This window comes from Scylla paramamosain, chromosome 31 (genome assembly GCF_035594125.1).
Source record: "Scylla paramamosain isolate STU-SP2022 chromosome 31, ASM3559412v1, whole genome shotgun sequence".
Lineage (NCBI taxonomy): Eukaryota > Metazoa > Arthropoda > Malacostraca > Decapoda > Portunidae > Scylla > Scylla paramamosain.
In genome coordinates this window covers 46,829-68,783 of record NC_087181.1, presented here as the reverse complement: position 1 = coordinate 68,783, position 21,955 = coordinate 46,829, and the positions used below count along the sequence as shown (strand labels likewise).

At 38.3% G+C, this 21,955-nt stretch overlaps 1 protein-coding gene across 1 annotated transcript in view; it reads left to right on the top strand.

Moving 5' to 3' along the window:
- LOC135116335 (glutamate receptor ionotropic, kainate glr-3-like) overlaps positions 1-19,204 on the top strand; it is a 33,503-nt gene extending 14,299 nt beyond the window's left edge. The window contains exons 3-10 of the mRNA XM_064033689.1: positions 1,431-1,622; positions 1,811-1,969; positions 8,242-8,401; positions 10,774-10,988; positions 13,703-13,805; positions 16,386-16,542; positions 16,967-17,130; positions 18,984-19,204. Of these exons, the coding sequence (XP_063889759.1) occupies positions 1,431-1,622; positions 1,811-1,969; positions 8,242-8,401; positions 10,774-10,988; positions 13,703-13,805; positions 16,386-16,542; positions 16,967-17,130; positions 18,984-19,099 (1,266 nt within the window). The 3' untranslated portion in view covers positions 19,100-19,204. The remainder of the gene's footprint in view (positions 1-1,430; positions 1,623-1,810; positions 1,970-8,241; positions 8,402-10,773; positions 10,989-13,702; positions 13,806-16,385; positions 16,543-16,966; positions 17,131-18,983) is intronic.
- Positions 19,205-21,955: the final 2,751 nt, after the last annotated feature.

Sequence of the window (21,955 nt, the reverse complement as noted above, 5' to 3'; positions counted from 1 at the left end):
ATTTTTCTTGGCTTTTTTTTTTTTCAAGGTTAGAAGCAATGGGTCATCATTCAGAGTCAAAGCTTGCATGACTAGAGGCAGTAAAGAGAGGAAGGAAAGAAAGACCAGGACATCACCAGCCCACACACTCATATCACTATCCTGCCCAGCCTCACAGCTCACCTTTCCATCCCCTCAGCATCTCCTCTCTGCCTCTCAGGAACCACCACCACAGCTCGTTGCTGAGTTCTACCAAGCAACAAAGCGATATATACGAATCCAGCTATTCCAGGAAAGAATTTCCACTCTCCTGCGAGGATGAGAGGAAATACATCATCTCTTTCTCAGCTTGAAAGCCTCGTATCCAAGATATGCTACAAATGTTTCGGGGAGAAGAAAACTGAGGCGAAAAAAACAAGTTTTGACAGCACTGTCACCATCGCTTGTGTCGCGCGGCTCACGCCCTCTGATACTCTCACCTGCTAGTGAGTAATATCTTGTCAGACAGGAGGGGACAAGATGCCACCAAGAATTGAACATGATAGTAAACACTGGTTTACTTTTGGTTGTCATTTTCTCCTATTATTTGTAAATTTTACTGAAAAAAGCCAACATACACAGTGATACACACTCCTCACAAGAAAACGGCTCGTATCTCAAAACTTGTATTTTTCACATTTCAAGCGTAATTTCTCTATTGACTTACAAGGTAATGCAAAGGTGAAGGTATCTTTGGAAATAGGAAAGAAAGGCCTTTTTTTCCACTAAAGACAAATTTCCCCCCCAAAAAAAGTTGTTCATATCGTGGTAGATTTTTTCACTCAAAAATTGAAAATTTTTGTCATCAAAATTTGTTTCTGTCTTATTTCTATATGAAATGTCTTATTGAAAATCCATCTTTGGTGAAATGAAGATATATGTACGTATGTGTATTACAACTGCTTGAAAAACAAGTAAGAAATTCAAGTAATAATGATGCCTTTTTTTTTTTCTACATTTTTTTTTCTCCGAAGCCAATGAGCATATCTCAGTGAAATTTGGGGATTTGATGTTTTACATACTAAGATGCATGCACAAAAAAAAAATAATAATAATAATGATAATAATAATAATAATAATAATAATAATAATAATAATAATAATATCACCTGTAAGAGTAACAGGCGTCCACTTTTTATGGAGCTTTTAGCTAGTTGGAGAACAGACGGCATGATTCCGGGCAGAAATATAAAGTGCATGAAATTCAGGTGATGGAAGGTTCAAGTACCCTTTGTGGGCCAACTCTCTATCATGTATAGCACGAGAACAGGCTGTGTTAAAATTAAAAAAAAAAAAAAAAAAAAAAAAAAAAAAAAAAAAAAAAAGTTGAAATAAGATGGTAAGATGTTTGAGAATGCAGCTTTTCGTAACACAAGGTGTTGATAACATGTTACTTTCCTTCTCCCAATTAGTGGCAGCCATTCTTCCTCATCGGGCAGGGAGATCGAGGCAGCCAGTACTCAGGCATCATGTGGGACCTGTTGCTGATGCTCACCTCCAAGATGAATGTGAGTGTTGAGATTGTGCCTCCCTCTGATGGCCTGTGGGGGGTGGAGCTCCCCAACGGCTCCTGGAATGGCATGTTAGGAATGATTCAGCGGCAGGTGAGGTGATATTGTCCGTCTTCCTAAAAATGCATCAAATATAAGAAATCCACTGTTGATTCAGATTATGAATTTGAAATTCACAGTGTTTTTCATATTGTTTATGTATTTCCTCCTTTGATTATAATACCCATGTACTGTGCAACTACTCGATCCATGTTTTAACATCCATTGTTATTGGGATGCAGGAAGTAGACATGGCATTGGGACCCTTTGCCATCTCCTACCCACGGACCAGAGTGGCAGATTTCCCCGCCAGCATATTTGTGTTGCCTCACCGAGTGTACTTGGCCAGACCCCGCGGCTCCTCGGATCTCAGTGACTTTGTGCGGCTATACCATCCCACTGTGAGTACATACTAGTTCAGATGGAGAGACTATCTGGAAGCACCCTAGAAACCCTGTGAAATTTATCTAAAAAGTAGTTGTGAAGGCTTAAGTGCCTGATAAGTCATTTATGGTAATATTAATGGGAATTTCTGAGAAGTGACTGTCGCCAGGTCGAAGCAGTGAACCCCAAGTTACAAACAATTGCGTTTTTTTATTTATTTATTTATTTTTTATTTTTTTAGCCATTTGATATACCTACATATTACTGTATTTAATGTATTTTCGGTTTTATTATAGTTTAAGCCATTAAACACTACGTGGTAATAACCTACCTCATTTTGTTCTCACTATTCACATAATTTCTAATGATTACACTACTTGTCGGAAATTAATAATAACACCACAATAGGCCTGGGAATGCACAGCGCTCTCAACTTTTTCTAAGTCCACAGGTAAACATAAATGGTGTATTGTTGCCTGAACTTCAGTTGTTTAATGCTTTGAATTGTGGCTAGCTGCTGGATAGGATAAGCTGCGCGGGCAGGTTAGGTCAGGTTAGGTTCCCCACAGGCCCCCAAGCTTGCTTGAGGGATTGGGGGGCCGTGGGTAGAGATTGGGGACATTGGCTTAAACTATAAATTTACCGTATTTTCTTTCATTTACACCATTTCTTCTGAATATTAACACCAATAAAACTACTGCATTCATGAAAACAAATACTAGAGTTGCTTTTCTGGTGCGTATGAAATATCAATTTTAAGTTAACTGTAGTTTTTAAGCAGGTACACTACATATGAAACACATAAATGTGTATTGATGCATACAGCTACGTAATAGGCAAGATGTCTGTGCCATTGAAAGGTAAATTTATAGTTTAAGCCAATGTCCCCAATCTCTACCCACGGCCCCCCCAATCCCTCAAGCAAGCTTAGGGGCCTGTGGGGAACCTAACCTAACGTAACCTAACCTAACCTAACCTGCCCGCGCAGCTTATGGGTACTTATAGAGACTTCGTATTGGTGCAACTCGTGGTGTTAAGTGGTGGTAGCACGTGATTGGCCCAAGGAATTATAGACACAGTGATCCTATCCAGCAGCTACCCACAATTCAAAGCATTAAACAACTCAAGTTCAGGCAACAATACACCATTTATGTTTACCTGTGGACTTAGAAAAAGTTGAGAGCGCTGTGCATTCCCAGGCCTATTGTGGCATTATTATTAATTTCCGACAAGTAGTGTAATCATTAGAAATGATGTGAATAGTGAGAAGAACAAAATGAGGTAGGTTATTACCACGTAGTGTGTAATGGCTTAAACTATAATAAAACCCATTGAAAATACCAGATGGCACAGAGCAAAATCGTAGTATAAGGAAACAACAATTTATTAATGGAAATCAAGAAATTGAGTGGGTGGTTGCAGCAGGTCAGCCCAAAACAAACACCATGTGTACTGCAGGGCACTGGTGCATGTAACTACACAACCTACACAGTCCAGCCAAACCTTTGACATAACTTATAGAACCTTCAACATAACTTACCTAGATAGAGTAGTAGTAACAACATAGTTCTCTGGAAAGTGCCTTTGACACACTTGGCTGGCTGCTACTTTTTTTTTTTTTTTTTTTTTTTATGTAGGAGGGGCACTGGCTAAAGGCAACAAAAATCCAATAAAGAAAAGAAACCCACTGAGATGCCAGTCCCAGAAAAGGATCCAAAGCAGTAGTCAAAAACTGAAGGATAAGTGTCTTGTCTCCTAACAGCAGTTATTCATTGCTTACGTTGTGCCTACCTAGTGATGGGTTAAGGGGTAAGGGAGCATGTGCTCATAAGGGATGCCTCTTCTCAGCTGTCACTGAACAAGGTACCAATCATACCTGTTTTTAAATGTGTTTACGTTGTCACTTTTTACTACATTTTCCAGCAAGTTGTTCTACTTATTTATTACTCTTGAAGAGAAAAACATGGATCTCTTGTGGTTGCTGTGCCTGGGCTTCATGAACTTTAGGATATGACCTCTTGTGTGTGGGTGGGAATGTCCAGGGACGAGTTTAAGGAAGTTCCTGCCACCTCGTGCCTGGTCATATCCTTTGAGGATTTTAAAGACTTCTGTCTTGTCTTGTCTTCCCTGGTTCTTCTCTCCTCCAGGATGGCAAGGTTGAGCTTGTTAGCCTCTCCTCATACAGCAAATGAGCCAGTGCAGGGACTAGCTTGGTGGCCCTCCTCTGCACCTCTTTCAGCCTGTCGGTATCCTATCTGGTGTATGGGGCCCAAGCCTAGATGGCAAATTCCATGCAGGGACAGACCAGGGACTTGTAGAACAGTGGCAGCATCTCTTCATCCAGACATGTGAATATCTCCTTGATTCTGCTTAACATTGAGTTGGCAGAGGCCGCTGCTCTAGCTACCTGGGCTGAGGGCTTGAGGTTGGGGGTTACTAGGACTCCCATGTCTTCTCTTCTTCTGTTTGTGCCAAGGCAGTATCTCCCATGTAGTATCAATAGCCAGTGTTGCTGTCTCCAATATGCATGACCTTACACTTGGTATCATTGAAAGTTAAGAGCCAATATTGGATCCATTCCTGTTGCTTGTTGAGGTCATCTTGGAGGATCTGTTTGTCCTGTGGGTTTTTGATCACCATGTAGATCTTGGTGTCATCAGCAAACAGTTTCCCCCTTGACTGTACCACCTCAAGAAGGTCATTCACGAAGACAAGGAACAGAGTCAGACCGGGGACACTCCCTTGCGGCACACCACTCCAAACTCTATGCCAGTCAGAGCTAGTCCCTCTTATAGTTACCCTCTGGCTTCTGCCCTTTAAAAAGCACTCAATCCATTTGATTTGATACCAGCAGCTTCAAACTTTGACAGCAGATGGCTATCGGGTCAAAGGCTGTTCAGCAGCCATGGTGTCAAGGGCTTTCCAGCAGTCCAGGTACACCACGTCAACACAGTCCTCATTGAGAGCATTCTCCAGGTCTTCTAGAAGACCTGGATTCCAGAAGCTGTGTTAGACATGACATTCCTGACCAGATTGTTCAAGTAGTTGTTGTGTTTGAGGTGTTCAGTCATCCTTATCCTAATTAATTTCTCCAGCACCTTGCATGGTACTGAAGTCAAGGTCACTGGGTGGTAGTTGAGAGAGTCGGCCCTGTCACCCTTTTTGAAAATAGGAATGACATTGGCTCCGGTCCAGTCCTTGGGCACAGTGCCAGTTCTTAGAGACTCCTGGAATATTAGAGACTGGCTTACACAGTGCCAATGCACTCCCCTTTAGCAAGATAGGGTGCACACCATCAGGGCCAGGAGCAGAGAGAGTTTTCAAGGCCAGAAGAGTCTCCCTCACTTCAATTCACTGCTCCCTTTGCTCAGCATCACTAGGAAATTTCTGGCCACCACCCCTATTTGAACAAAGAGATACACAACACAAATCCTCATGACACTTAAGAGAAGTTTGTTATGGTTTGAATGACCATGACCTTACTCTCTGTGTGTTGAGAGAATTGCTGCATAAAATGTCATTAACCATTTATTACAATGTCAATGAGTATGCTTTGTCATATTAAGTAGTACTACAGTATTTCCTATGTTCTTGAATCTATAAATCAAATAGTTTATAGACTTGTACTCTGTTGTATTTAAAAATAAATGATGACTTACTTGTCAATGTTGATATAATATGAACTATTACTATTTTCCTCTCAAAATTACCAGTGCAAAATAAGAATATTTCTATGTAGAAATTCACAAAAAAAAAAAAAAAAAAACATTGATAAATGCTGAATGCATTTGTATGCACATAGAAATTACATTAACAAGATTTTGGGTTACGTAAGAATAGGGCGGGGCTCGGCTGAAACATCTGGTGGCTTAGCTTAACAAATTCCCCATTTGATATACTACTGGTCGTACTATAATGAACACCAAGGACCAAGTGTTTTTTAGTTGGCCTTGACTATCTTTCTGCTACAGCAGTGTCAGTATCTGATGAGTTTAATCAATTGATGTATAAGTATTATTATTTATTGGTTGTCTCATGATTGATGCAGTGCCCAGCTTGTGGTTTAAATGTTGTGAATTCAGTTTTCATTCAATCATTATCTTGGTGGAAGAGATAATATGTTTTCAAATAGCCATAGAGGTGCCATAACAGAAAATAAAAGGTTGATGGAAGTTTTGTTTGTGATTTTGTTTTCTTTATGTTAAAGGGGTTCTGGCCAAGGGAAATAAAAACTAGAAAAAAAGAGCATATTCAAAGTGTCAGTTCCTTAGAGAGGCAGTTCAACATCAGATCCGAAGTTGGTTCTGAAGTGTCTTGAAACCCACTACAACAGTAAAAAAAAAAAAAAAAAAAAAAAAAAAAAAAACAGCCCAAAAGGGAAACTTTAGATGAAGTTAGAGAGGAGGCTGGAAGCTGTAGGGGGATAGGGCGAAAATTAAAGCATTGTGCTATACTCTTATCAGATGCTTTTGATGTGCCTAAGGTGAAAGTGAAAGCCTCACCAAAATCTCTAAAAGAGGTTGACCAAGATTCAATTTAAAAAGCTGGAAGATCACCAGTAGAACAGCCACAATGGAACATATACTGGCAATAAGAAATAAGGCTTTGAAGTGTTAGTCATCATTTTTTATTATGAATTTTAGGTGAAAGGTATAGGTGTGTAAGGTGGTGAATTTTAAGTGAGAGATATAGTTGCTTGTGAGTACTGTGAGAAGGAAGTGAGTTTTCTTTACTGGACAGACTGTGCCTACCCTCTTGTGCTGTGAGATATTAAGGAAAACATTCAGGAGGGTCACAGCTGGGTCAGAGACATGTTCACAATACTCAGCTCTTCCAATATGTACAAAATCTCCCTGGGAGTGCCTTTTACCATTTCAGCAGGTACCAGCAACGCTGCACTTTTTTATTATAGTATAAGTGAATACAAGTGAACTTCAACCAATAAAAAATCTTTAGGTTTTAACTTTGATTTGATCGCATTTTTATGCATTAACTATAACATTAGAGAAAACTAGAAACTGTATAAAAGAAGAAAAAGAAAATGTATGGAATGCATGACCACCATTGGCTGTGTAGGAAGGTGTAAATGCTGGCTGGTATGGTAATGAGTTGTTTGTACAGTGTAGTGTGTCATGTTATTGGCCGAGTTTACCTTGAATGGGATCACATTTTCTTAGTGTCCCCCGTGTTCCGGTTACCTGCCATTCGGGCATTATCTTTATTATTGGTTATAAGTTGTAAGGCTTATTTACCCATTTTATATCATGTAGTGTTATTATTCCCTTCATAATTAAAGTTCTCTATATCTTTGTATGTATAAGGGAGGAAGTATAATTGAGGTGGAAATATGTTGAAAACGAGGGGAGCTTGAGTGGGCAACAACATTCTAAGGAGGGGAAGCCTTAGGTCGTCAGGTATATTGGAGGGAAGGCGGCTCTCAGGGAAGAATCTTGATGTGGATTGATGATGGAGTGAGTTTGTGGAGGTATTAGTGGTGTAGCAGTATAACCTTGATATCCAGGATCAGGTTAGTGAGTCTTTTGTGGTACCAAGAGCTCTTGTCCGCTGAAATTCGGTTGTTGAGTTGTGCCAGTGACGCTGTTCGAAGGGGTCATAGGTCAAACTGGCAGCCATTTTGTGAGTGGAGGTTGTGGTGTTGACCTTGGAAGCTGGTGTTGTGGTGTATTGGTGATTTTGGGGATGATGTTATGGTGTTATGGGTAATCTTTGGTGATGATGGTAATCTCCTGTGAGGCTTGAGGAGGTGAAATGCGGGAATTATTGTCTCGGCACGCGGTAATGGCGTCTGAGTAAATTCCTGCAGTTGAGGGGAATATTTCTGTGACTGGTGGAGGTGTAAACGGGTTCTGGTGTTGTGGGAAGTGACGAGAACGTCGTGTAGTAACGTGTACTACCTCATGTTGTTTGTGAATTATTATTAGTATTAATATATCGTGTTTTCTACTCCCCCAACATTAATCTGGTATTAGAGGTGATTCCAGGTGTGCTGAGTCAAGGTAAAGGTAGAGTGAGAGGTAATTCTGGCGATTTCGGATAGGTCAGGTAGGCACTCGAAGCCTTTAAAAATCCAGACCTTTAAAACTTTCCGGGATCAGTGTAATGTTCACTTTCTTGGAAAGATAACCGGGATTGTACGATCGTAAGTAAGTAAGCGATCGTGACAAGTGATAGGGATAGTCTGCTCTTATAAGGGTGATGATTAATAGTTATGTATACAAGTAGTGTTGGATGTGCTCTGGCCATAGTATTAAATGATTGTTTTCATCAGGTATGGATGCTGACAATCATGTGTGTAGTAGTGATGGCAGCTGTGGTATGGGTTGCCATGAGGGTTGAAGGCAGCATCATGACACCACAGGAGCACCACAAGAATCGCACGTCTGCAGTGTACGTGCTCCTTCATGTGTGGAGTGGACTCATGCAGGAATGTGAGTAGAGACAGTAGTGCCCTAAGGATGCAAGAAAGTGAGTACAACAAATATCAGGGAGGGAATGGTTGAAGATGTGAGGGAGGAAATGGATTACTTTCCTGGATAGAAGATTATAGGGAGGGGAGAAAAGGGATGGTTCATGGAGTAGGAGGAGTAAGGGCCCCTCATCCTTCCTCCTCTTATGGGGAGTGAAAGGGTAAGAGGTAATGAAGAATAAAAGTGAGAATAGAATGCAAATATGTGATTTATAATCGTGATACACTTGGGCTTATAATCCTGATATACCTTGGGCTAAAAGGCTTCTAACAATGAAATGTAAATGGTGTCATTCATTAATTCCAGGAAACTTGTATGGTCTTTGGTCTAAGTCTGGTTAAGTATTCTGTTACTCCACGTATTATTTTGTCACATAATATAAAGAATACAGTGCTTCACAAAAGTGTTTTCTGGGTGACTTTTTATCTAACATCTCTGCATTTGTCAACAAATAAAAAACCTAATGCATTTTCCTTACCTTCAGTACTTCATACCCCATCCATGATGTCTCTTCACTTCTCTCAGTTGTGCTGGCAGTGATAGGGTAAGGTTTTGTTGTGTTTCAAGTGGTATTTGTGCCCAGAACTCTGTAATCACTGCCTCCAGCTTAGTTAGGGTACTGATATCCTTTTGTTTTAACACATGCCACAGGTTTTCTATAGAACTAATATTAGAACTATATGCTGGCCAGTCATCAATGCATCTGACATGACAATCACTAACTGCTTTACAGATTTTGCAATGTGAGCAGGAGCTTTGTCTTGTTGGAACACATTGGCCTTGGCATTCTCAGATGCATCATATAAATGGTCATTTAGCAATTTGTAATACACATGTTGATTTACTCTAACATTTGTTGGCTGTGCTATTGACTTCCCTAATCCTCTTCCAGAAAAACAACACACTATCAATGAATCTGGGTGTTTTACTGCTCCACTCAGATAACAAGGGTCAAAGCGGTCACTACCCTCTTACAGCAATACACATTTCCTTCTCTATTACAAATCACTGTAAAAGTTACTTTGTCATAACACACATATCAAGCCAGTCTTCATTACCCCAGGTCAAGTATTTCACAGCAAATTTGATCCTACACTTCCTGTGTGCAGGAATAAGAAACAGTTTCCTCACAATGCAGTGACTTCTGCAGCCTAGATTTTGAATGCACCAGCTAACCATTCCTATCAACTCATCCTGAAACAATCTGTGGGGAAATCCAAGGGCCATGTTGTTCCTTTAAGACAGTGTCTGGCAAATCTTGATGATGAATGCAGCGGTGTAAAAAAAAATGTCACCTGGAAAACACTTTTGGCAAGCACAGTGTTTCTTTAAATTTTCATTTTCAGTAAAATATTAGGAAACTTATGGCTGCATGTGAGTATTGTGCTGCTTAAAATTTAAAATTATGTTGCATTGTGCAAATTCACAATTTTCCAGTCCCTGACAGTGAAATCCACATATGAAAAGTGTATACAGATTGCCCATCACTAATCCAGCATCACTAGGACCATAGGATGCTAGATTAATGATTTTGCTGGATTACAGAGAGGTTAGGTTAGAATACACTTTACCTAACAGTTAACCACTTCATCCTATCTTTGAAATACCTTGTGAATAAGTACCACTTTTTCTGCTGATATCAATAATGATGCTTCATTTCTAGTTGATAGCAAAAGTATTGATAAAGGCAATACTTTCAGCAAGAAACTGAGCAATTTCCCTTTCTGTTTCTTTATGTCATAAACTGTCAAAGAGCCAGTGCTATATAATTCACACAGGCTGTGCAAAGACACACTGCTGTAGAGATTCTCAGAAGTTCAGCCTTATCTTTTATGGATAATGTACAGGGTTTGTGCTTTATACAATGAGAAACAATTCCTTTATTCACTGGAACCATGGCTGGAACAATAACTGAGCAGGTTTAATAATAAATGAAGAAAAAGAAATTGGAATGGCTTCTCTGTGTTTGGAAGTGATGCCAACTGTTTGTGCATCAAGTAGCTTCTTCTTATGACTTGTTATGATTCATTATGCTTCTTAGGTCATCCACTCCTTGCCCCTGTTATTCTTGCTTTGCTTCTGTTTCACTGTTACACTGTCTCCTCATTTTTTCCCAACTCTGTGTTAAAAAACTAGATTACATTTTACCATCTTCCCAACAAACAGTAGCAGCAGCAGGTTGATACAGCACCTGGGAAATTTTAAATTGCACTAGCTGAAATTGGGGCCAGATTTGTGATGGAACTGTATCAGTTGTGATTGACCTGTACACACACACACACACACACACACATGTATAGTTTATTGTATTGATGATCACTGTGGCATTCAAGCATGGCTGTGGGGTGCTGTGGGTGTGAGTCGCTGGCTGATGGGCCTGTGGTTCCTGGCAACATTGGTGTTGATGAGCACCTACAGTGGCCTCCTGGTGGCATCCCTCACCGTGCCCCGTGTGTCATTGCCCATCCGTTCTGTGCAGCAGTTGGTGGTGCAGGACAACATTCCCTGGAGGCTGGAGCAAGGTGGCATTATCCTCCACACCTTCAAGGTTAGCCCAATGCCACCTTGGCACTTTGGTAAATAATGCATCTTACCTGTATTCCTTAATTTCTTTGTGTGTGTGTGTGTGTGTATTTACCTAGTTGTATTTACCTGGTTGTGACATACAGGAGAGGAGATAAGCTCGTACTGTTCCATCTCCATAACTGTTTTTATCCAACTTTTCCTTAAAGTCACGAGTATTTGTAGCACACACCACTTCCCCTTCCGATCCATTCCAGGCCTCTATGCTTCTATGAGGGAAGCTAAACTTCTTTATGTCCCTTCTGCAGGTGATTACTTTTAGTTTTCTTCCATGTCCTCTTGTTTCTCTTTCATTCATTATAAAGAGATGTTACCTATCTAGTTTTTCCATCCCACTCAGCAATCTGTACAATGTAATCAAGTCATCTCTCTCTCATCTTTTTTCCAAGGTTGAGAGTTGCATTCTTGCTAGTTGCTCCTCATATGACAAATCTTGCAATTCTGTTATCATCTTTGTTGCTGTTCTCTGTATTCCTTCCAACTTTCTTATGTGCTTTTTTTTTCATGTGGTGACCAGATTACCACTGCATATTCTAATCTTGGACATATCATTGTGGTGATTATTTTCCTCATCATTTCTATATCCAGATAAGTAAATGCAACTCTTATGTTTCTTAGTAGGCTGAGAGTTTCACCTGTTATCTTGTTAATATGTTTTTCTGGTGATAAATTCTCAGAGAAAATCACTCCCAGATCTTTTTCTCTTGTTGTCTTATTTATTGTTTCATTCCCCATCTTATAGTTATAGCTACACCTTGTTACTTTTTCCAAATTCCATCTTTTTACACTTACCAGAGTTAAATTCCATTTGCCATCTGTTGCTCCACTCCCACGCCTTGTCTATATCTCTGTAATTCTACACAATCCTCCATTCCCTTCACTCTTCTCATAAGTTTTGCATCGTCAGCAAAAAGACTCACATAACTGGACACATTCTCCACCATATCATTTATACACACTGCAAACATTATTGGTGCCATTATTGGGGGACCTCACTTAATACTGGGCTCCACACAGATGTCTGGTCCCTAATTACTGTTCACATCTCTCTGTTTTTAGGGAAATCATCCATCCATTTCAGCATTTTTCCATTTACACCACCTATCTTTTCCAGCTTCCACAGCAGTCTATTGTGTGGCACTTTATCAAAAGCTTTTCTCAAATCTAGATAAATACAGTCTGCCCAACTATCTCTCCTGTATGATATCAGTCACTCCTGAATAATAACATAATAAATTAGTGACACAAGATCTCCCTTTTCTAAAGCCAAATTGACAAGTTGGTCCATTTGTTCTTTATTATCCTTTCACATATTTTTGCAACCACACTCGTCAGTGAAACCAGTCTATAATTTAGTGGGTCTTGTGTGTCTCCTCCTTTGAAAATGGGTACGATGTTTGCCCTTTTCCAATCCTGTGGAACTATTCCTTCATTAATAGAGGTACATATGATGGTATGTAATTTATCATTAAGCTGGTTACTGCATTCTTTCATTACCCATCCTGAGACTCCATCCGGTCCTGTGGCCTTTCTCACATCTAACATTTTGATGATTTCACCAGTTTCCTCTTTTCTTACTTGAAATTCCTCTATTTTTCCATTGTTAGGTGTGCACAATGGTCTTATAAATTTCTTTTCCTTTGTAAAAACTTCCTTAAAGCTCTTATTCATTAATTCTGCCATCTCTTTTGTTTCTTTATAAACTACTCCATCTACCATTAGCTTTCCTATACTCACTTTGCTTTTCAGTTTACCATTTACATATCTATAGAAGAGTTTGGGCTCATGTTTATACCTGTCTATTATATCTTTTTCAAATTGTCTTTGTTCATCCCTCAGGAACTTCGTGTAATCAATTCTTGCTTATTTGTAATTCTTCCACAGGTTAATTCTTTTACTTTTCCTCCATTTTTTCCATGTTTCCTCTTTCATCCTTCCTGCTGGTTCACATCTTTTATTAAACCACTCTTTTTTACCAGCTATTACTGTCTGCTTTTTAGGCACAAACTTTTTTTCACCTTCTTTATATATTTTAAGAAATTCATCCCACTTCTCTTGGACTCCTGTAGCCTTATGGAATCTATCCCATCTCTCCTCTTGAAAAAACTTCCTCATGTTATCAAATTCTGCCTTACAGTAGTTTAATCTCCCAGCATGGTGTTCTTCATTCCTTGGATTCTCTATTTCCTCATTTATATTGAATTCTATGGTAGCATGGTCACTTTTGGCTGACGGACACCCTATGTGAACATTCTCATTTCCTTCTGGTTCCTTACTAAATAACAGATCTAGTCTTGATGTTTCTCTATCTTTTCCAAATCTTGTATCTCCTTTTATCCATTGAGTTAATATATTATCCATTGCCAGCTGTAATAATTTATTTTCCCAAGATGATTCTGTTCCTTCCATGTACCACTGTTCCCAACACACCTCCTTACAGTTAAAGTCTCCCATCATGTGTGTGTGTGTGTGTGTGTGTGTGTGTGTGTGTGTGTGTGTGTGTGTGGGTGTGTGCATAATTTAGTATATAGATTGCTAAATATGTATTTCCTTATAGCAAAAGAAATATAATTTAAATTTTTCAGTGATGTATCTTTATTAGAAAAACTTCAATGTGAAAAGAAAATATTGAGTGTGGTGATAAGAGTAACACTAATGACAAATTTGGTCCCCAGCCAGACAGCAGATGTGAAGCTATACAAGACACTGCTGGAGGGGAGTGTGGGCTTCTTCCCAGACTGCTATAAGTCTAGGAGGGACATAGCAGAGGGAAGATTTGCAGGTACTGTAAAATCTCCATAAACAAACATAATAGGTGCTCAGCCTTTATTGATATGCTGAAATTCTGATTTGTTTGAAGCATCACCAAAACTCTTTGGAAACCCATCCTGCAGGCTCATGGTCTTCAATTTCATTCTCATCCTCCCTCTACTGTAGAGCCTCCCCTTGCACCTTGCTCTGAGGACATGACACTAAGAAGAGCTGCTGGTTCTGATTCTGGTCAAGAGATTCAGCCTTTGCAATGACACCTCCATGATGTGGTCTTGTTTACAGTTTCTTTCTATGGTCTGATTTGCTCTCTTGTTTCTCTCAAATATCACTTAATTTTCCTGGTACTTTTCTCTCTCTTCTAAAAACCACATGCCATTTTAAAAATTTTCAACATAACTTGTTAAAAAAAAGAGTTCACCAATAATCTCATATTCATTTTCTTCATATGGTCTTTGTAATTTATCCACTTATCATTGAAACAACAAAAGAAATACTATATAGTTTTAGGAGAAAAGAGACAAAAAATTCAAAGAAAATTTAATATTTGAGAGAAACAAGAGAACAGATCAGACCACAGAAAGAAACTAAACAAGACTGCATCAGGGAAATGATGCTGCAGAGACTAAACCTCCCAACCTTCAACCAGAAGCAGAACCAAAAGCCCTTCTAAGCATCATGTTCTGAGAGCAAGCTGCAATGTAATCATTACTGCATAGATTATGTCAAGTTTTGTCTGCCTCAACTCGGCTTAGCTGACGTGGTGCTGACTTACAAAAATTTTGTGGTAATCACCTTTTTGGACTTTTCTCCTTTGCCTTGCTGATGTATGTGCTGTGCAATTCCAACTTACAGAATGCTAACTTATGGAGGTTTTAGTGTAAATAGAAGAAGAAGTGAAAAGTTAATGGAGAGGATATAGTTGATGATCACAAGTCTGGCATGTGAGGATCAAAATTGAGATTGAATTACACACACAGGAGGTCAAAATTGTTATGTCTTGCCCTTTCATTCTTCTAAATTGAAGAGTCACAAATTTTCTATTAAATTTGTACCTTATATTAAGGGAAGAGTCTGCCATGAATATATAATAATAATTTTGAAAAATTTGATTTTAAATTAATGGTCAGTGTAGACACCCAATTCATTGGATATCAAATGGTGAAGTTTTTTTTTTTTTTTTTCTATTGTACATAAATTTAACCACTCAGAGTAGGAATCTAAGTGGGCACTGCATGGGTGTGGCTTGCTGACCATGGCACATGGACAATGCTGTCCATATTTTCAATAAATAATCTAAAATAATCACCTTGACTGCCTTGTGTAGACAACTGAGGGAGGGGGTGAGGGTGACTCACTAGCATGTAAGCCTAGTGACAGGGAAGATACACAAGAGGATGTATGTCAACTCTTCTCCTTGCCTATTCTCTTTTCTTCAATCTCAAAGCATTTATGAGTCATGCTACAAGTATGCTGATATTGGGAAAACATAAGAAGAAGCTTTGGCTAATGATGGCAGCTGCAAGAACCAGTAGAAAGAAGACATCTAACCAATCACTTCTTTGTGAGCATTGTAACCAAAACTGTTGCCATGCACCAAGGACCTTGGAACATGATTTTTGGATATAAGAAGTGCAGCCTGCTCACAAACATGGTTGGAATAAATGTATATATAAAAAAAAATTAAAAATGAGAGAAAATAGAAGAATTACAATGGAAAGAAAAACAAAAAAGGAATTACAACAGAAAATTATGCACGTGGAAAATATCAAACCTTGCAACAATGAAGGGTGTGGTATGCCCTGACACCCTCACCTTTGAGGGATTAATAGCTTTATCAAGGAGGACAAGGTGTCAGATCCTTTTATACACACATTGATATATGATTATTGATTACATAATATTCATTTGAAAGTAGCTTTGACAGTATAGTAGCTTCACTGTAGTGCAGAAACTTTACCAAAACAAAACTCCAATTTTTTTTTTTTTTTTTTTTTTCTCAAAACTAGTCTAAAATGAACAAAGAATTATTTTCTGCTTTAATTTTTTGTGTGACTTTGATAAAACTTTTGGACATAGAAGACCTAATGTAGGAAAATCCGTCCTTTTTTTGGGGGGAAGGGGCACTTTTTTATATACTGCAAAATTGACTTTTTTTTTTTTTTTTTTTTTTTTTTTTTTTTGCAAATTAACAAAAAACATTAAAATAAACAGCACAAGTTTTTAGAATAACAATGGATTATCAAATGTGCATGTTACAGAGAAAAATAATTTTCCTTTTTTTTTTTTTTTTTTTTTTTTTTTTTTTTTTTTTTATATAATTTGATCACCTTGAAATTTTAATGTGATAACCAGGATACTAATATATATAATATATAAGCTGTTCATCACCATAATGCAAGTTTCAATTCACAGTGGACTCTCCTTTTGATACATAAAGAGCCCTCTCAAATTGCCTCCACCTAGCAAGGATTTGAACCTGACTTCTCTGTGAGCTTCTGACACATATGGCAAACTTCTTATAAAGTACTCATTTTTGTGATGGATGAAAAGCTTGGGTTTTTTCCACATGTTATCTGTGTTGTCCCTATAGGGCTGTGTGATACCCTGGCTGGAGATCTGATGGTAGCCAGGAGTTTTTCAGAGTCTGGCAAGTGTGACTTCTTCAGCCCAAGAGACAACATTGTCACTCACTCATACACAATGGTGCTGCAGAAAGCCTCCCCATTCATGAGCCTCATTAACTTCTGGTGAGTTCTTTCCCTTGTGTTATTATTGCAAACACTGCATGGCATATTTTTCTTTACTAGTCAAAGCTGGATCTTAATATATTGGAATTTCTAAACATTATATCACTAGTGACAATTTTTACATTGCAGTATTACTCTTTTATTGTTTTGTTTTTATTTTTCATTTTTTTATTGTTTTATTGTTTTTTATTAACAAATAAACAGTGTAGACTTTTTAAAGTTGCCACAATAAATTTAGAGTGTTGGCACTGAGTGTACAGTGTAAATAAATTTACAGTGTTGGCACTGAGTTGTAAATTTATGGTGTTGGCACTGAGCTTGGGTATATGAGATGTAAATTTATGGCGTTGGCATTGGGCAGGTTAAGTGTCACACCTGAGATGCTCATGATGGCACTTACAATTACATTTGTGTATTGTTACAGGCTACAGGAGCTGCAGGAACGGGGTTGGATAGATCAGCTGGTACGGCAACGCATCAACAATGGAACCATCTGTCAGCTACCACCAGGGAAGGAGGAGGGCCAGCGGCCTGCTGTGCCCCTTACCCTCAGCCAGATGTGGGGAGTGTTTGCCATCATGGGAGTAGGTGAGGATCTTGATATCTTGGCTCATTATCTTACACACCTCAGAAACAAAGCTTGACATCAGTTAATCATGTCACAGGTGCACCACTAATGGCATTCCTTATGATGGAGTAGGTGCACTGATGGTACAATAATGAGTAAATAAATGTTATCAATTCATATAATTTTTCACCTTTACAAATGTTGATTGGGGATTTTGTTTTTTGCCTTTGAAACATTAGTAGAGGACATGAAAAAAAAGTATGATAAAACAATAAGATATATTGAAATATAATATTGAACATGCAATGTTATAAAATGCAAAAAAGACATTAAAGCACAATCTTATTATGCAAAACAGTGTATTAAATTGGAAACCACCCTTACTGATAAAGTAACTGAAGAAAAGTAATTACAGTAGGGTACACAACAAATTTTCTGGTTATTTTCTGCTTCCCTGGGACCAGTTCATTTTACCCATAGCTTCTTCATTTGCCATAATTCACATTTCCCGTAATGAATGGTACACTGGAATGAATTATGTTTGTTGTCATATACCTTATTGTATTCAGCTTTTTAAGAAAATGCATTTTTATACTAGGAAGAATATCATACTGTTGTGGTAAATAATTTTCTACTTCATGATTAAAAAGCCCTTCTACCTTTTCCTGTAAAGTCATCCTTTAACTGATCATCATCTTTATTCCTCCCTAACCTTTCCAGTTAATTGTTGAGTTGCTTTTTTTTTTTTACTAGTATATGATAATTCTCAAAAAAATTGTACCTTATATTTACTATTTTCATATTTTGCTTTTAGATTACAATACTCTTATATACCAAGATCTTCCTGTGAGGACTGTTCGAAATTTATTCCTTTTGTCTCCAGGTCCCATAATTTGTGATCTAAATATTTTTCTTTAAATATCTTTCATTATGATCCAGTTTTACTGTTTATCCTCACAACCCTACTTTCATTCTGTTGTATATTTTTCCCCCCAATATGAAACACACACACACTATTACATTTCACTATTTGTTTATATACTCGTATCTGTCCACAGTGTGGCAACCTGGCAACCCAGTGAACTAGAGCTTGTGTCTCAGTACAGGGTCCTAACCTGTACTTTAAAGAACCCTTAACTAGAATATTTCCTGCTTCATTTAAATAATTTATCTGGAAAGGCATTATTTCCATTCTTATTTGCATAAGAAAATAATGGAAGTAATCAGGACTTCATATGGCAGTCCTTTCATGAAATATACCTGTCTATTTCCACCTATCATCTGCATCTATGAATTTATCTACTCTTTTTGAAGCTCCATAGTAACTTGGCACTAACAACTTGATTACTGAGTTTGTTCCATTCATCTACCACTATATTTGAGAACCAATTCCTACTATCTCTTTTTAAAAACTATCAGGTTGAAAACTGCTAATTATTTCCTGTGTTACTGAGAGTGATTAGAATGGAGTATATAACCAACTGTTATGATTGATCATAATATGACCACCAGTGCAATGGAAGATTGATTGTGAAATAATTAGCAGTACTCTTCAATTCTTTAACTTTCAAATGTATGTTAATTTCTGTTGCACTTCCATTGGTGTAATGTAACTCCTTTGTTGTACTTTTGGTCTTACTGTATTAAAGGTGTAGGCTTCATTATTTTATCCCCCATCTAAATGCTGACCGATGGACTTACAAAATAGTACAAGAATGGACTTACAAAATAGTACAAGATCATTAGTCCCAGTTCAATTTTGAATACAATGGTTACTTTAAATGGGAACATTTCCTCACAAATATTTCAATATTTTATCTATAGTATCTGCATTCTAACCTCATCTTCCAAATTGCATTATTACCATGAGAAGTGTTGACCTTCAGGTGCTGGAGGAGCAGCTGTGGTGTTCCTGCTGGAGCTGATCATGAGACAGACCTGCTGCCTGATGGAATTACTGCTTCCCTCAACCACACAGTGACTCAGTGATGTCAAGTATGCTGACAAAGGCTGCTGATAGGTAGACTTGTTTCTCCCAATCAAACAGTCTAAAGGTGGATATATTTCTTTTAATCAGTAAACATTTATACTCTTTTCTTTGTTCTCACTTACCCCTTCCAGAGACTCTGTTTTTAAGCTTGTTCATCTAGTAACAATTTGCATTATTATACATCTTTGGCAGCCTCTCCTTTGAATTTTTAGTCATATTACCTGATCTAAAAAGTTCCGGCCTTCTTCTTTTAACACTATTAAAAATTAATCCTAGTGCATTTGCCCAGTTTCTGGCCTCTATGCATTGTTTTCGTAGACGGAGTTCAGAGCTAACTATAACTTCTAAATCTTTCTCGTACCCTGTACCTACCAGAGTTTGGTTGTTTAATGTGTACCTACTGTGTGGGTTTCCTCTACCTACGCTAAATACTTTGCATTTGTCGATATTTAATTGCATTTGCCATCTGTCCGTCCATTCATTCATCCCATCTAAATCTGCCTGCAAAGCGATGGCATCCGATTCTGACCTATCTTTGTATCCGCAAATTTACTATCACTACTAATTCCACTATCAGTCATTGATATATATCAGAAATAAGTGGCCCTAATACCGATCCCTGTGGCACCCCACTAATTTAAGAAAACACTAATTATTAACTCTACGGGACTTGCTTGTCACATTTCACAACACCACACACACTAATAAACACCAGTACATCATATGCACACAAGGAGAACCCCAAATATACACACGTTTAACGCTACGGAGAGAAAATAAGCAAAAATAATATTTTTGTAAAAGTCTACGGCAAATACACCCCACGTTTCACTATCTCCACTCAAAGAATCTCTCTTTTGACTAGAAGAGAAAGAGAAAAATAGAAGAAGAATAGGAAGAAGATAAAGAAAAATATAAAAAAAATATAAAAAACGAGAAAAATAAGACAAACAAGAAGAAGCAAGACAATTACACCACCACCACAACCACCACCACCACCACCTACCTGACGTAGCATCGGGGGCAATCCGGAAGCTCACCCAGGATAAGATAACGAGGTACCAGCAGCAGCACTGCCTTCACACACGGGATCTCAGCTGTGTGTGTGTGTGTGTGTGTGTGTGTGTGTGTGTGTGTGTGTGTGTGTGTGTGTGTGTGTGTGTGTGTGTGTGTGTGTGTGTGTAGGGGGGGGGGAAAGGGAGGTGGGACATAAATTATTATTATTATTATTAATTATTATTATTATTATTATTATCATCATCATCATCATCATCATCATCATCATCATCATCATCATCATCATCATCATCATCATCATTATTATTATTATTATTATTATTATTATTATTATTATTATTATTACTACTACTACTACTACTACTACTACTAATACTACTATTATCATTATCATCATCATCATCATCATCATTATTATTATTATTATTATTATTATTATTATTAGTTACTACTACTACTACTACTACTACTACTACTAATAATAATAATATTATTGCTATTATCATCATCATCATCATCATCATTATTATTATTTCTATTATTATTACTATTATTATTATTATTATTATTATTATTATTATGATTATTATGATTATTATTGTTACTAATATAATACATGGACAGAAAAATAGACAGACAGACAGACAGACAACAACAGCAATAACAACAACAAACATACAAATAAATAAATAAAGAAGGAAAGAAAGAAAAGAAAAACAAAGAAAAGAAAAACAAAGAAAAAAAAGAGAAAGAGGCAAGCCGCGGGTTCCGAGTCACACGAGAGGAAGAGAGGCAAGCCTCGGGTTCCGAGTCACACGAGAGGAAGAGAGGCAAGCCTCGGGTTCTGAGTCACACGAGAGGAAGAGAGGCAAGCCCCGGGTTCCGAGTCACACGAGAGGAAGAGAGGCAAGCCTCGGGTTCCGAGTCAATGAGAGCAAGTAAGTATGATGTGTTGAGAGAAGTGTGGAAGAGTGTGGCTGTGCCATGTATAATGTATGGTATGGATGTGATTGCATGGAATGAGAGTGAAATTGACAAGTTAGAAGTGGGCCAGAATAGAGTAGCAAGGATGGCACTGAGTGCACCGAGGTGCACAGCAGTTGAAGCCTTGAGAGGTGACATGGGATGGAGCACCTTTAGGGAAAGCCACACTTAGGTACAAGATTAGGCTTGAGAGAATGGATGATGCAAGAATAGCAAGGAAGGTGTACCTGTGGAATGAAAGTGGAAGCAAATGGAGAAAGAGATGCATGAGAATGACAGACAGGAATGGATTGCAAGTTGTGTTGGCGATAAGAATGGCTGGTAGGAATCAAAATGAGCGTGAATGGGTGGTAACAAGAGGAGGCAGAGTGGGAGCCGAATGGGATGTGAGAAAATGGAAGAATGAGATAGACAAAGAAGTGAAATGTGTGGGACTGAATGAATGGAGGAATGAAATGGAAAGAAAGAAGACCCTGGAATGGTACAAGGAGAAAGAAGCCCCGAGGTATGAAAGGTGGTATGATGGAAGCCTGGGCGGTGATCTTCTCTTCTGAGCGAGGGCACAGTGTATGGATGTGAATGCAAGGAGTTACAGGTGGTCTGAGTCCCGCAGCAAAGTGTGCCAGATGTGTGACATGGGAGAGGATGAGACGGTGGAACATGTGGTGCTGGAGTATGTGAAGTATGCCAGAGACAGGAATGAGATGATGCAAGTGATACTGACTGAGTTAGGGCATGATAGGAATGAAAGAGTGGAGAAGACAGGAAAGGAATGGATGGTGTTGTTGCTGGGACTGTGTAGAGAGGCGCATGAAAGGATGATTGAGGCGGTGAAACAGTTTCTGGAGAGAATG